We start from the raw sequence: 16,139 nt of genomic DNA on the forward strand, positions 1-16,139 counted from the left end.
AAAATATATATGTATAACTAAATTGTTCTGTTTCTCATGTTATAGTGAGCCAGCAAGATACTACCTTATTTTTGTATAAGTTGTACACATCTTCATCCATAAGTTTAAAGTTGCTGTTTGTCATTATATTGCAGGAAACTATACTGACTTTTGTAACAGGAGAACACAAAGTCTGTTCCTGAAACCGTTCTCTGGTACCAAGTATTCAGGTGCTAAAAAGTAATAAATACACAATGAAAATTTGGAAACAAAGAAACAATTTTGGCCTACAACAGGACGGGCAAAACTCTGACTGATGTTCTCCTGTTTCCCCCCTCTCTCTCTCTTGCCATCTCCCTTTCAACAAAGGTGCATTTTGTGGATAAACACTGGAATGCTCTCATACAGAGGGTCACCCTAGTGATGCCCATCCTGGATGTCAAAGAGTTATGAATATGGAGATGTACATCATCAAAGTACCAGTAACCCCCCAGGATCAGATGAGCCCTGTAATGTCTGCTGGTTTAATGGGAAAGAACAGGCTCCTTGAGCTTTTGACAGAGTAGCAGCCCTATTTGATGGCAGAACTGCAAGCTCTGTAAAACCATCTCCATTCTCAGAGGTCTTTTGTTAACCCCCTTTCACAGAGCCATAGTCCAGGGATGACGACATCTGTTTAACAACCTCTTATGTCAGTTTCAGCCATGTATTTTTAATGATCAAAAAGCACAATAACTGAAATAATGCCCAAGTTTTACTTCTTGATTGTCCTGGATGTTCCTAAAAAAATATTTTTTAGACATACTGTATACTTTTTTTTTTACGACAGTTAAAGACTTTCATAGGCTGAACCTTGTGTTTTTTTACAGAAGTCTATTTTTGTACGGGGGGATGAACTCAGTCTACATGAATGTCAGACATCGATTGTTTACAATTTTTATGACTTTATGGAGTTAAATGTACTTATCTGGTGGCTGTACAGACCATGAATATAGATAAACTGACATTCTGTAGTACCTGCCACCTTGTAGCCTGAGCCCTTCAGATTTAAGCAAGGCTGGCCATGATCAGTGCTGGGGATTGGAAACAAGGAAGGTGGTGGTGGTGGACCAGCAGGTGCTGCTCTTTACTCTGCACCAGAAATTCCAGCAAGTTCCTGCTCTGCTCCTTTCAAAATTCATGCAGTACTGATACAGGCAGAATCAAATAATCCTTTTTTTAAAAACTCACCCAGTGAGGTTGCCAAATTTGATAAAGATTTGATTAGGAAGAAGTGATTTTAACAAGTAATGGTTCAAAATAAAAGATATCTGAACCTGCCCGGGAGGCCTGGAATGCTGAATAACCTAAAAACCTCATTCATCAGTCCAAACTCTTTCCATTAGCTCATTATGGCCAACATTGTTTCTTTACCTGGAGTCAGATTTTGGAAGTAGCTGCTGAAGCAGACCAATAAGGCTTGTGTGCTGTTGTATTTATGTTTGTGTATTTCACATGTGCCAGGTTTCTGTTCAGCATTTTCAAAACTACAATGTACAGTACACTTGAAGTTCAGTTCTTATACTGAGGTTAAATTAGTGAGAGGTGTATTTATGGCTTTTGTTGTTTTATTGAAGAAACAGTTTACATGTAAAATATGCATACAACGCTCAACTTTTTTCTTCCATTTTTTCTTTTAGTTTACAATTACACTTTTTAGGACTATTTACATTGTTCCAGCAGAGAAGGGAATTTAAATACAGAAATATACAGTATTTACTCTCTCAGTTCTAAATTATTTTTTAGTTATTACAGAAAAACAACAACAAAAAGGGTCTAGAAATCTTAGTTCATTTTACTTCAGAAAGTGAAATCAGGTTTTACTGGGGACATTTTTTTCCAGGTTACCCAGTATTTGCTGAATTTTTCTGCCTTAAGTTAAGAGAAAATGTTAGCCATTCCATTGTGTAAATCTCATTCACATGATCATTCTGTTCAGATGCTGGAGGTCTTTAATAAGCCATTTTTTGTGATTGCTTTTACTAGCAGCTAGAAGAATTATTAGTATATATTTGTGCTTAGGTTCTGTTTGATAAAAAACAAAACGTCTCAGATACACAGCTGAGAATTCAAAAGGTATAACTAGGTTTATTATCTTATTAGGGTCTATGTGTATGAATTGCCAATAACACTGTTTGTGGGCAGGTCCAGAATATATGTAAAAGAGTCTACCTGCTCTCCACATAACCTCCAGCATTGTGAAGTTGTTCTCTTTTGTTTTTACTTGTACAGGTCTGGACAAAATAATGGAAACCCCAAGCAATATATGAATTTGTATTAACTAATAAGGAGCTGGGCCATCCTTTGCCTTCAGAACAGCTTCAGTCTTTCTTGGAATACTGTTGTAAGCACTTAAAGGCAGCCCTACTCATGATGTACAGTTTTTGTTGAGACTGGCTCACAGAAATGTAGATTCAATTCCTGTGGTAATTTTTGAAGCCGATGCTTTGTGATTTGTAGGAACTATCCATCTATCCCTGTTGGTGAGATTGGACTTGCAACCACTGTTCTTCTTTCCTGAGGCTGTTTACCCTTGTTTGGTGTAAAAATACACCACACACTGATCCCCTTGACACATTCAATAATGTTGCAGTTTCTGGCACACCTGCCATTAATTTGTTATCAAATCCAAATTCTCTCAGGTGTTTGATATAAATATTCCCAACTGATCCCATCCATAGCTTTTCCTGCTTCTAAACTATTCAGAAAGGCCTCTATCTTTTCATTATAAATGGGCTTCACAATATTTAAACTGCATCTAACAATGTATTGTGTTGGACTGTTCTAAATAAAAAAGGCTTAATCTACTTTTCTACATTTATAAATAAGGTAAAATTTTCTCCACTATTTTTGGTATTGATTGAAGCATTCAAATGGAAATTGCGTTAAAAGACCCACATCTACTCTGCTATTCCCTTCCTCTGGTTTAATTTAGGAGGAGGCAGACCTCCTCCTTTCTCTATCCTGTAACAAGAGGGCAAACGACGAGGAGCTAATTGTTCTCTGTATATCATGTGGAAAGCATCAGCCCCTGGCGATTTGTGATGTTTAAGATTAGAGATAGTATTATACATTTCCTCACTGTTTAATACTGCAGTTAATATAGTGTTTATAGCTTTGTTTTTGGCATTCAGAACAAGAAAGTTTAAAGTCTCTAGTAGTCGCTGTTTAATTTGAATTCTAGTTTGTTCTTATTCTACATGTTTTTGTAGTATTCAACAAAGGTTGTTTGTATTTCCTTTAGCTTGTAATGCAGTTGCCGTGTACCCAAATCAATAATTTTATGGATTGTGGATTTGACTTGTTGTTTTTTACGTCATCTTCTTGCTAATATTTTCATTGATTCGTAGTCATTTTGTTTTAGAAACCTTAATTTTGTTTCTAGACAGGTTGCAGGTTATGTATTTCTGGTCTAGTTTTCATTAATTTCTTGGATATCTTCTGAGTAGGCGTTTTCTTCTTATCTTGTTGTATATATTTTAAGTCGGATTATAGTTCTTCAATCTGGCCTGTCTTACTTTTTTCTTATTTGAGCAAATAGAGATAAGTTTCCCCTCTAAGTACTGCTTTGGCTGTATTCCATATTATTGCTGTTATATTGTCCTCAAGAACAGTTCAAAACCCTGTTTAATGTCCTCTTTGATATTATTCAAACACCACAGTTCATCTTCCATAAATGGTTCTGTTTCCACAAGTTTAAATCTAGTATTAATCTAACTGGTGCATGGTGAGATAGGACAGGTGTTCCAATTACACCTTCCTTTACTCTGGTTCTGTCTGTTCTGTTGGTAAGAAAGTAATCTAATCTGCTATGAAAGTAATGAGGGCACAGAAATGTGTACAGCCCCCTCCTGTAGGATGAAGGTCTCTCCACACATCTAATATACCCCAGGTCCTCAGTAGATCTACTTACATATTTTTATGGCTGCCTTTGTGATCTGTTCAGATAAACACAAAGCTGTGTACCACTGGGCATGAGCAGTGCTCCACCTTCTGAATCTTCCTCCATGTTCCTCTGCACCTGGGATTACCCACTGCCTGCCACTGAAGGATTCGGTTTCTGCAACAAGAAGATGGAAACTCCCATTAGAACTTCCTCAGACCCCTGTAAGGGATATGTCCTTTCCCCTGTGGGAAACGGCCTGCCCTGTTTTAGTAAGAGTACTTTTCCAGCTGACTGGTTGGAGAATTGCACTCCCTAGTGGACGTGGAAACAGAAGCATCATTATGGGCTGTTACAAGAGCTCTGACAGGGCCTCCAACATAAGTATGGAGAATCGGGATAATCTGGTTTGTTTTACAAAAGACTAGGACCCGAAGGAAATCGACTCCTAGTGGTGTATTCGAGTTTATTTAGAGTTCTCAACATTTAAAACCACTTTATCCCCATTGGGAGAGATGTTGGCGTTGCTTGCACACTAGTTCCATTATTTTATGCATGTTTACAGCTTGTAAATTCATACTGTACTGTACATTAGGGGACTGACCCTTTTTGTATTACAAATGCGGATGTTTGTAAATCTCCCCTCAAACTTGTTTTTGCTGCCCTTCAATTTCATTCTCTTAATTTCCCATTTATACACAATTCTATTATTATTCTCTTTCTTTCTATTTACTGTATTTTTATGTGTATTTGTGCTACACTGTATAAGTATAACATTGATTATCAAAAATTATTGGTAGTAAAAGAGTTCAGTTAGAAAGGCTGGCTATTTCCGTTGATCTCTACTGTCATTTTATATGCTGGGTGTTTTGTGATTTGTTTCTCCCACAATCACGTCAACACTAATATGATGAACTCCAACTTAAAGTGCAGAAGCTTGTAAATTGTTCCGGGTTTAATTATATTACATTCTAAACAGTTAAAAACAAGTGTTTTGTTAACACAATTTATAACATTTTAATTGTGTTAACATCATCTCTTCTCTATATTTGACAATAAAAGCGTGTGAAAAAGTCCTGTAGAAAAGACAGATGAAATATTCGGGTTATCAATGAGCATCCTTCTGCGACAGGAAAGCGGTACTGAAAAACAAATTAACTTTGAAAGCTAATACAGGTGGAAGAGAGAAGGTTTGTGGAAGTTATTCATTTCCCACTTTCCCAGTTGCATACAGGAAAGCCGAGCAAGTACGTGAGTGTTGAGTCAAGACGATAACCTTTTCGCCTAATGCGTAGTTTTCCAGACCTACTGGACCTGCCGAGGCATTCCTGGAACCTTTGCCGTGTTGTTGGTGCCAAAAGACCTGCATTATTTACCCCTCGATGCCCGTGCCGTCCCCCTGACAGCTGTGGCCGGCGTCGCTCATCGCTGGCGGCTGGCACAGGACGCAGACCGTGTAGCCCTCCCTCAGATACTGCATCCACCGGGCGTGGGCGCGGCTCTCCAGGGCGCAGTGGTGCGAGAGCGACCCCATCTGGAATTCCATGCAGTACCTGACGGACAGACACCAAGCGCTTCAGACGCGCCGCCGCCTCCGGGCTCCGGTAGCGCGTCCCCGTGAAATTCAGTCTGACCACGACAACATTCCAGCTGCCGTAATGCGCATCAGATATGATCGTTTTTAGAGCCCATGTACACTGTGAGAATTGCAGCGTCACCTGTATGGATGCCTCACCTGCAGATGTGCTTGAAAACTGCCTCGGCGGTTCCACCACTGTAAGCTGTTGTACTGTTAGGCTGAAAATGTTCAGAGTTGTCAAAGATCTTTCTATATATTTAGTCAACCAACCCCCAGATCAGATACTGAGGTTTAAAGCCATGTTTGTATTGATGGCAGTTCCGGTAGGTACTATCCTTTGCAGCAGTCTGTGCCACCGATAAAAAAAGGGATCCCTCATTGTGACAAAGCATATTTCAGTCCGGAAACAGCTATGGAATTTATTTATGTGTACGTTTTAGCACTCCTCCTAATTTTAGTTAGGTATGGTTATAATCAGCTAAAAATGAATTCAGACATTTACGTCCTACATTAGGTGGTATAGTGAATATTAACACCAAAAATGGTTCAGACACTACAATTAATTTAATCTTCATTTACAACCTCATGGCTTCCTTAATGTATCTTTAAATACGCTTCTAAAATTAATGAGAACAGCATTCTCTACTTATACTTTTAAACAAAAATACTAATGGCAGAAACGAGAGGTGAATTTTATTATGAAATTATTTCCAGTACGACAACAAAAACAGGTTGAGAAACATGCTCCACTCCCTCAACTTTTTCAGACTCCTAAATCATAAAAATGTACAAAAAAATAAGCATATATAGACTCATTAATACTTCTCTAAAGTACATAAAGTACATACCCTTAAAGTGATTAAAATTGCTCCTTCAGATATTTTATTTGTGAAAACATCTCAGGTTCTTGATTTAAACAGAAATGGTTAAGGCTTCTGCAGAAAGTCGCTAAAAACTGTTATAATTTGCTTTTCATAATTATGTCGGTGAGGATGCCTCTGTGCTATTGGTACCTCGTACAGTGAAATACATACCCAGGGTCCTCCAACTCTGCAGATAGGTCCCGTTTTCGTCTTCCTTTGCTGTACGCCAATGACGTTATGAAGGCAGCACCTACAGCAAAGACATTCCAAAAATGCATTGCGATTTCTGCTTGCCAGTGACAGATTGGAGACTGAATTGATCTGAATAATTTTTAGCATGGTGATTGCGACAAACAGCAGCAAGAAGAGTCATAATTTTATCGTGTCCCCAGCTCAGAGAAATGTCAGTAGGTGCCATCATCTGGGACCACAACAAAAACTTGCTTGGAGGATTGAGATCTGCATTCATGCTGAAGAAACGTGTTTATGTGGAATATACTTCTCCAGCATGCAACACCACAAAAGCTTCTGTCATTACAATACGATTCCAAATGACCTGTGATATAATAAGCAAATTAATTCCTTTAGTTTGCCAAAGCTGTACAATGCTCTGTTGCACTCCAGGAAATATAATATCTTCTTGTTTAGAAAATGACTTTTAAGAGTCTTGTTTTTTAAGCACTGGACATGAACAGAGCAAATTCAATGATGAGTTAACTGTCGACGACCTGCTCCAGCCTCAGGGAAGAGCGAGCTGGAGTGAAGGAGCTGCCCTTACCCTGGGCCTGTGCGCAGGTCTGGCCCCTGGAGCTCAGGTACTCGAGACACCCAGCCCTCTCCTCCAGCGGGGGGCAGGCCTGGCCGCCGTTCCTGGGCTCCTGCTCCACCCGCCGTCTGCGGACCCGGTACGCCGGCCGGCACTGCTGGACACAGCCGCTCCAGGGGCTCCACTCGCCGACCACACAGGGCCGGGCTGCAAGGGAAAGCGCCGGGTCGTCAAAGGACGCTCGTCGTTTCTTTACGATAACAAAACGGTTCTTATTGTCCTACTCCTCAACGGGCCACCTTTCGTTGGTCTGATTCCGGTCTCCTGTCTGTTCCCCAGGCCCGTCTACACTCTGTGGCTGTCAAGGCCTCCTCCTGCTCTGCCCCAGAGCTCTGGAGAACAGAGTCACCTTACCTGAGCTCTTCCAAATCCAGACTCAGAAGCTCTTTCTTTACAAGGGCTTATATTTAGCTGGTCCTCTGTCTGCCCCTCCGCTTTCCTACTGTACTGCTGTCTGCTCTCGTTGGGCATCTTTGTTTCTTACTGTATAGGTGCTATAGAAAATAAAGTGCATTATTATTATTGTTGTTGTTGATATGAATAATAATATAGGCACTGAATTGTTGCTTCTTGCTTTACAGTGGTGGGGTGTTTTACATAAATGTTAAATCTATCTATGTACAGTAATAATGTGCCTTCCATCTCAAAGGGCTTTCATAATGAGGGGACGCTACTTCATCTATCACTGAAGCACGGCAGAATCAAGCACCAGCTGCCCCACAACACAGCCCATTCGGTAGAGAAGTGAGTAATTCTTTCTTCATCTGAATTAAAGAGGAATTTAGGAAGCAGATTCGGGCCACGGGGGTTAACACCCACTACTCTCTTGCAACGAACCATGGGATCATATCATCTTCAACAGCACATTGTTCCTGGTCATCAAGTGGGATATTAGCTTGGAAATGATCTTTCAGAGGAAAAAATCTTATTTGCCAAAGGTGCACAGGGCGCTGCAGTTTTGGCAGAAATACCCGACAGTGAAGCTTAATGACGTCACTTGGCAATCATCAAAACCAAGTTGCCCTTGCAAGACAAATTGTAACCTGTGACCCTGAGCTAACATAGCCCTTATTCCCCTCTTCAAAATGGACTACTTATTTTCTTATATTTAAAAATATATATTTTTATGACACCAGTCAACAGTATACATCAGCCTTTCCTCCTTCAAAACTGGACTGCCAGCATAACTACTTTAATGTGTTGAGAGCATTTTGCAGCCGAGGTGTGTTCAGGGTCTCAAACCCAATCTTACGCAACAGCCTTAAACTGTTTGGGTAACTCTGAAACCCAGTGGTATCAAATGACTTTCCAGTTTCAGTTTTCTGGTTCAACAAAACCTGAATTACCATCTCTCACCACCAGAGAGGGGTAAGTCTCAAGTTACAAACTGCATATTATTTGTATGGCCAGGAGACTCTGAAGAATACAATAATAATACTGTAATCATCTGACTCTTTTTGCCTCATGTGTGCTCTTCTTAACAGATATTGAATGATTTTAATTAAAATGAATATGTGCATCGCTGATTTGTTATTATTAGCTAAACAGTAAGTAGACTTTCCAGGGCATACAGCACATTTATACAATGTTGACATGTCATCATTTTAAGAACATTGCAAAATAATGTCGCTGGTTTACCATTGTTGTTTTTCAAATATTGTGTACGTTTTATGAATACTATGAACAACAGTCTTATTTTTAGATCGGGATATCAGGTCATCATCCACAGATGAGAGGTCACTCAACTCATTTGTGTCTGTTCCCAGAAACAACCCCAAGGTGTAAAATCTATTCAATCCACTCAGACACCAGCCCCACGGAAAGTGACAAAATTTGAAATGCCAGTTCATCCTAACCTTATTTTAATTATTTATGTCTGACATTGTAACACTCTCTTCTAACACATGACATAACACATAGTACCTCTATTACTCTGGCAAGCACAATACATCTGTAACTGTCTAATATTCAACAAAGAGGGTCTTTCTGAGTTATTCGTTAAATTGCTACAGTACCAGTTCCAGAAGAAAGAGGTGTTTACTGAAAGTCCAGTGGGAAAGATTTTGCTTTTGCGTTATATGCTGAAGAAGGTCATCTTCATTTTTAATAAAAGGTAGAATCCAGTTCACTGCATTAACAACAAATGCCGCTTTTAAGATGCTCATTTTACCATGGATTTAATTTTCAATAAAATGTAATAAATTTATAATATTCCAGCCATTTTCAAACTTTATCCAATTCAGGACTGCTGGGGAGCCAGAGCCTATCCCAGCAAGCATTGGGCACAAGGCAGGAAACAGCCAACACAGGAAACCACTCCATTGCAGGGCACACACAGACTCACACTAGGGCCAGTTTTCCCAGAAGCCAATAAACCTACCAGCATGTCTTGGTACCATGGGAGGAAACCCACGTGAACATGAAGAGACCATGCAAACTCCACACGGACAGCACCCCAGGAACTGAACCCAGGGACCCAGCATTGCAAGGCAGCAATGTAACCACTGCACCACCATGTAACCCTGTTGTAATATTATTAATATAATTATTGATATTATACCAAATAGCAGAAAATACCACAATACTATTTAATTCCTTACATTTATAAACTATTTAGATTTCCTACACCTTGGGAGGTTTGAAAGGTTAGCCACATGACTGGGTAACTACAACCTGACTGCTTATGGTTTGCTGAGTTTTCACTGTTTGAAGCTGGAATAAAACATGTGAATCACATTAGCTAGCATTTCTTTCAATTACCGTGTGCAAGCCAGTGGAATTGAATCACTTATAAGGTGGAGGGTGCACTCCAGTCCAAGTTTTTAACAGATAATGCTGTGATTGTTTCAATAGAGAAATGGCTCATGTCTCAAGTGAGAAATACGGGGATGTTTTTTTTGTCTGGTCTTTGCCTGTTGGTTTGTTCCCTCCAAGCCTCAACTTTTTGCTTATGTAAGCTTTATTTGAACACTGAGCTTGTTGTATACTCTCGTGTCATCCAGAATAGTATGATATTTGTTCTTTCTTTCCACAAAAGTAATATAGGAGCAATTTTGCCACCGCACATTTGTTACACGAAAACTGTAGGGAGTATTTATGTATTATGTATTTATGTACAGGATAATTCAATTTAGCATTTGAAAAAAAAATCATTTCAAATGTAGAAAATAAAACAAATGCATTATCTTTACAGGCAATCCCCAAAACTTTAAAATAACAGTGAACATAATAAGAAGTGTTCATTATATAGAATGAAAAAGTGGGTTTATTGTGTCTTTTTATACACAACTCTGTACCCCTGAATACAATCAAAACACATGTTTTGCTTAAATACCTATGTAGCCCTTTTCTGAAGATTGGAAGAAATTCTGCTGTATGATAAAGCACGCAAAACTGTGGTAACTTCTTCTTGAACTACAGGATAGTAGTGCACAACCTGGGATTGTGTTGTATAATGCTGTATTCGATTTGAATGTTAGCAAGAAAGTGCAATTTTTATTCGATTCTTTATCTTCTTTCTGCCAAAAATCGAATGTTTTTAAATGTTGTATGTACATGCACCGATTACAAAGTTCCAGACTATGAATTTAAGATTAAGTTTCCAACCCTTCCAGAAATGTGTTCACGTCTCGTACCCTAACAGATCACTGCCATTAGAAAAGCAAGCACACAAGTTCCGATTGAGTGTAGCACAAAATCAAATCAACATCGCCATCAAGAATTCCACACGCGCGACTGGTTCTTGTTTTGCAGTTGAGTAAACGCGCAGTGAAGCTTCTCGGACTTCGAAACCGGTTTGAAAACATTTTTCTCACACAGGTCAGTTTGTCTACGTTGTGATGAATGCAAATTAGCTCTTGTTTCAGTATGGGTTTCTAGATATCCACTCGCTGAGCCTTTCCTAATCCCTGGTGACCCCAGCCTTCTCCTCGGCTGAGGGAAGCTCGTACCTGGACACTCCGCGGTGTAGTCGAAACAGCAGTCTCTGGTCAGCTGGCAGCCCTCGTCACAAAAGCAGGTTCCGTACGTCCTGTCCACCCTCCAGTCTGAGGTCCTGCACGTCAGGTCTTTGTCCTGGCAGCACTTCTGAGAGCATCCTCCTTCAGCCATGTGGAGTCTCCCCAGAAGAGCAGTCAGCAGCAGAAGACCAACACCTTTAGCTAGCGATCTCCTCATCACGAGTTGAGCCGAGAACAGACCACGGCACGACCCCCTGTGTGTGGTTCACCGGTATCGAAAGCCTGCTGTGGGTCAACCGAATCCTTCGACTTGAACTCAAGTTTGAATGCAACCCGCCCTCGTTTTGTTTATTCAGTTTTCAGCTGAATGCGCAGCACCCATCCTGTCAACTGTGAGGAGGCGGACTTGCAACGCAGGCCGACGCTATTCTTGAGTCGAATGCTTGCGACACGGAATACTTCTGCGACACAGGTCCTCTGTGTGCCCATGAAACAGGCTTACAGAGTGTTCCTCTCAAATAACAGACCCATTCTGCGCGAGTAAAAGCGCAGAACAGTAGCTTGGCTGTAGAGCTAACATTTTTCTGAAAGCAGTCACCCACAGCGTCTCTCTCTTTTTTTTTTAAACACTGGAGAATGCGCTGAGTAAGAATGAAAGTTGTTGGGTTTTTTTTTTTTCGCGTGTCTTTCGGCTGTTCTGTCCTGGCGCAGCTCGGGAGTCGGATCGGATCAGACTGCTGTGCCCGGCTTCCTTTATACCAGCCTCTCGCAGAGCTGAGAGGAATGTGAGCATTTGGTTTGGCTCCAGATGAAAGCGCCCAGGGTACGTAGATCAGCCCTTCAGTTGTCTTCTCGTTTCAATGGTTAATGATCCCTAAAAACATGTATTACTGAGTTAAACAGTCACCTCCCCTCTTTCTACACAGGTAAACTTTATCCTGTGTGTGTATTCAACCATGGAATGAGTCAGCCCTGAAATGAGGCTTGTAGCTTCAGATACTTTGCTTCTGCATTATTTACGCTTCCTATTACTTAATAATCCAGGTGGAACTGACTTTGCGTATTTTCGCTTTTTGGGGGGCATGAAAAACCAACAAAACATTATAAAACATGATATTTTATGTGCGCCAAGCAGAGATAGACCTTGTTGGTCAGAAGAAAAATGGTAATGCAATGCTCATTATATTGTAGAATTAGGAAATCTACAGAAAATCTCTACAGTTTACGTCATGCACATGAGCCCATCATACTAATGTGCATGACTAGGGAGAACCAGACAGATTTCAATTAGGTCACCTGTATCACCATATCCATATCAATACAGATGTCAAGGAAGAGCCTGCTGGGTTTGTAAGCAGTAAAGAAACATCAAGGAATTTTAACAAGCTAGTATGCACTTAATCTCTAGTACCAATCGGGATGAGGAAAGGCATCTTTAATTAGGATAAGAAATGAAGCAAACAAGAACATTTCAAGTCTTTAGCTTACATGAACATTCAGAAACAGCAAACAAATATTATAAGAGATTTTGAAGTACTGTATAATATGAATCATATATATTTCGTTTTTCAACAATTGCCTTTTTCATTCATGGTCCAATCTGAGAATACAATTCATCTAATTCACCATTACTTTATTGACCTGCACAAAGCTTCGATATTCTCTACTGAAGCACTTTTCTCACCACTTCATCCTCTTCAGGGTTATGGGGAAGCCAGAGCCTATCCCGACAAGCAACAGGCGCAACGCCAGGTACACTCTGTGTCACGACCACCAGCCAGCAGAGATCAACACGTAAGAGAGCTAATCAGCACCAGCAGCGGATTACTATTGACAAGTGCCGCCGCGCGAGTTAACACACCTGCAATTGCTCTACCGTGCGGCACGCCGGGTTATTTATACCATTCTTACCTGATTCCCGTTGCTCGGTATTGAGTTCAGTACTTGTTGCTCTGCCTAGCGTTTCTTACTCCCTTTTGCCTTCCTGGAATTCTGCCTTCACCTTTTGCCTTCGGACTTCGGATCTCGTCTCGCCCCTTGGATTGTTTGCTATCTTTGCCTGTTTCGGATTTGACCCTTCAGACCTCTTTTCGACCAGGTTTCTGTCGCACATTTTGGATTGTTCGCCACTAGTGCCTTTACTGGATCTCGACCTACCTTCGCCTTCGGACTACGACTCAGCTCCTGGTTTTGCTCAGTACGCTTACTACGACTCCTGCATCTGCATCGGATCCTTTTCACCTCTACAGAGCAGCGTTGCACTCTGGGTGGGACCGCTTGCCCAGCACAGGCTCAGAGACACAAACACAGAAACATACACGCTCACACCCAGGACCAAGCTTCCCGGTAGTCCATTAACGTACCGGCACGTCTTTGAACTGTGGGCCTGAGGTCAGTGAAGGGGGAGCTGTGAGCAGGCTGTTGCCCCATAACACTAACATGATGCCCAAGACATGACTACACTACGCATGAGAAAAACACACTAGGACATTCTGCAAAACCGAAAGCAAAGACCAAATTAATATCCTTGCATATCAGTATTGATATCTGGTTGCAAAGCTTGTGATTACATTTTGTGAGGTTTTGCCTCTAAAGGCGGGCATGTGCTTTAAGCCAGTGTCTCAAGACCAGGGCTTTTGTTCTTAGAAGTCTTGTGTCACTTGAGCAACCAGCAGCTTTATCACCCTGCAGCTCTCAACTGGCAGCCCACTGAAGCTTAGCAGGTGTGAGCCTGGTCAGTACCTGGATGGGAGACCTTTTGGGAAGCTATGGTTGCTGCTGGAAGTGTGTTAGTGGGATAAGTGGGGGGGTCTGTGTGGGTCCTAATGCCCCAGTATAGTGGAGGGGACACTATACTGTAGTGGATTCTATCTTTTGGATGAGCCATTAAACTGAGGTCCTGACTCTCAGTGGTCATTAAAGATCCTTGGGCTTTTCTCGATAAGAGTAGGGAGTTATCCCGGTGTCGGGGCAAAATTTTCCCCCTTTACCATGGCCTCCAAACTGTCCCCATGTGTGATGGGCTTGCACTGGCCCTGCGATGGACTGGCGTCCTGTCCAGGGTGTACCCTGCCTTGCGCTTGTTGCTTGCCAGGTAGGCTCCGGCTTCCCCTGACACCGTAGGGTATAAAGCAGTTTGACAAATGACATCACATGACATGACATGTATCACTTGAGAGACCTGAAGAACTGAGATAAAGTATATTAAAATATACCCAAATAACAGTTTAAAACTTTATCGACCATTCCAAATAAAGACTGTGACTAGATGATGTCTTGGTCATCTAGATTGCTGTTTTGCTTCTTTTGTTCAGCTTCTGTATAGTCAAAAGTATGAGCACACTAAAATGGTGCTTTCTTTACTCGCCAGCAGCTCTGGCTCTCTTGCTGTGATTAAATCATTCAGATTCACTGGCACACAGAATACTTGAAGAATGTGTAGCACGAGGTGCATGCCTCAAGACCTTGCTAGAAATGACACCACACACATTGAAATGTATCCTGCTGAAGCAAGGCAGAGCGGTGTGGTGAGAGACACTAAGGCAAAAATCATAAAACATTTAAAAATTTCTCTTCATTTAAGGCAAGGGGTTTTCAAGCAGTGTTTCCCCTGCTGGTCCTCTTCAGGGACCGTCTAGTCTGTTCTGGGTAGTCAGGAACAAAGGGGAACTTTCTAAACCCTGAGTCTTGTAGATGACAAAAAACAGCATCTGAGTGCATTTTCAGTAAATGTGCTTTCCTTCATGTTGCTCTTTTAATATTTTATACTTAATACTAGCATTATCAGTAATAATGTAAGGCTTAAATTGGATTTCCCCCTTAAAAATAGATTGGTGAGAATTATGTATTGAAAGGTGGTCCCTCAAAGAGAAAAAGGTTAATAAGGAGATTCAATAAACATTCAATAAATTCACCTCAATAAATCACCTTTATTCAATCTTATCAAAGATTGAAAAGCCATCTTTTGGTACCATAAACGTCCATCCATTTTCTAGCCAATTCTGGCAATTAGAGTCGCAGGGGAGGCAAAGGGCAGAAGGCAGGATAGACCCAGGACAAGAGGCCTATCCATCGCAGGGCAGATAGACAAACTCGCACATACCAGGGCCAGATTTCCAGACGCCAATTAACCTACCCGTCTGTCTTTTGGGCTGGAACATGTTCAAATTCAAGTGGGGAACAGCGTCAGCGTGTGTGAAAATCGAAAATTCTGCCGCGGGCTTTCAAACGAGAGGCGGATTCGGGCCTGACGTGAAAACCCTCTGAGGCGGCGTGAACGACCAAGCGCACAGCAGGTTTTATGAGCTTCGACTCACCGGAACAATAGGAGACGACAGTACAAATCCTCCGTCGCGTTCCCAGCCCCAGTGTGAAGAAACGTAGCGGTGAGCTGCGTGGGCTGAATGACAAGGGGTGTCCGGGCTGGAGAAGATGCCCTGTGTTTGCATGCCAAGGTCCGAGAAGCTGGCTGTCTTGGAGACCGAGCTATACAGCAGCTGCTACTCCCTTGTAACCTTCCCTGTCACACACGTCAATCTTTCCCCTTCCTTCTGCACATCCTCTCTTTGTACATGTCGCTGAAGGACATTCCTGGCACTCTGGTGACCTCTTTCCTATGATACCATAATGAGGACCTGCTAGTGTGGGCTGGCGACTGAAGAGAAATGGTCAGAGGCAGGATTGTTGTGATTACCGCTACATTTTAATTTTGGTTTTCCAGATATTTGTGTGGGTGGGTGCTGTTGACAAGGTGAACAAATAAATGCGTTGGTGGCTAGTGTGTTGTTTCATCTTCGTTATTATTATTATTATTTGGGCATTAGCTGCCGGCTGATAAAAAACTGCTCTTACTGTAAAGGCTACACCTCGATTGTAGTTGTTACTTTTTATAATATAGCTATAATTCAGTAATGCAGTCGTTCTTGAAGGATAAATATGCATTTGACTGAAGAATGCGCAGTCAACAAACAATTTTTTATGCAGTTCTGGTTCATTGCATTCACAGTTCATT

General features: G+C 41.4%; 1 protein-coding gene and 1 long non-coding RNA gene across 2 annotated transcripts; one reads left to right on the forward strand and one right to left on the reverse strand.

The window, feature by feature from the left end:
• Positions 1–1,793: 1,793 nt before the first annotated feature.
• On the reverse strand, positions 1,794–11,345 carry LOC102687841 (somatomedin-B and thrombospondin type-1 domain-containing protein). The gene is made up of 5 exons (XM_006633983.3): positions 11,120–11,345; positions 7,122–7,316; positions 6,515–6,593; positions 5,278–5,454; positions 1,794–4,078 (listed from the first exon to the last, which is right to left on the reverse strand). Exons 1-5 carry the CDS (start codon positions 11,343–11,345, stop codon positions 3,961–3,963), a joined length of 795 nt encoding a protein of 264 aa, XP_006634046.2. The 3' UTR covers positions 1,794–3,960.
• Positions 11,346–11,865: 520 nt separating this feature from the next.
• LOC138239453 (uncharacterized) lies at positions 11,866–15,905 on the forward strand. The gene is made up of 2 exons (XR_011189942.1): positions 11,866–11,951; positions 12,830–15,905. It is a non-coding gene; the product is annotated as an uncharacterized lncRNA (long non-coding RNA).
• The last annotated feature ends 234 nt before the right edge of the window (positions 15,906–16,139 follow it).

This window comes from Lepisosteus oculatus, chromosome 6 (genome assembly GCF_040954835.1).
Source record: "Lepisosteus oculatus isolate fLepOcu1 chromosome 6, fLepOcu1.hap2, whole genome shotgun sequence".
NCBI classification, from domain to species: Eukaryota; Metazoa; Chordata; class Actinopteri; order Semionotiformes; family Lepisosteidae; genus Lepisosteus; species Lepisosteus oculatus.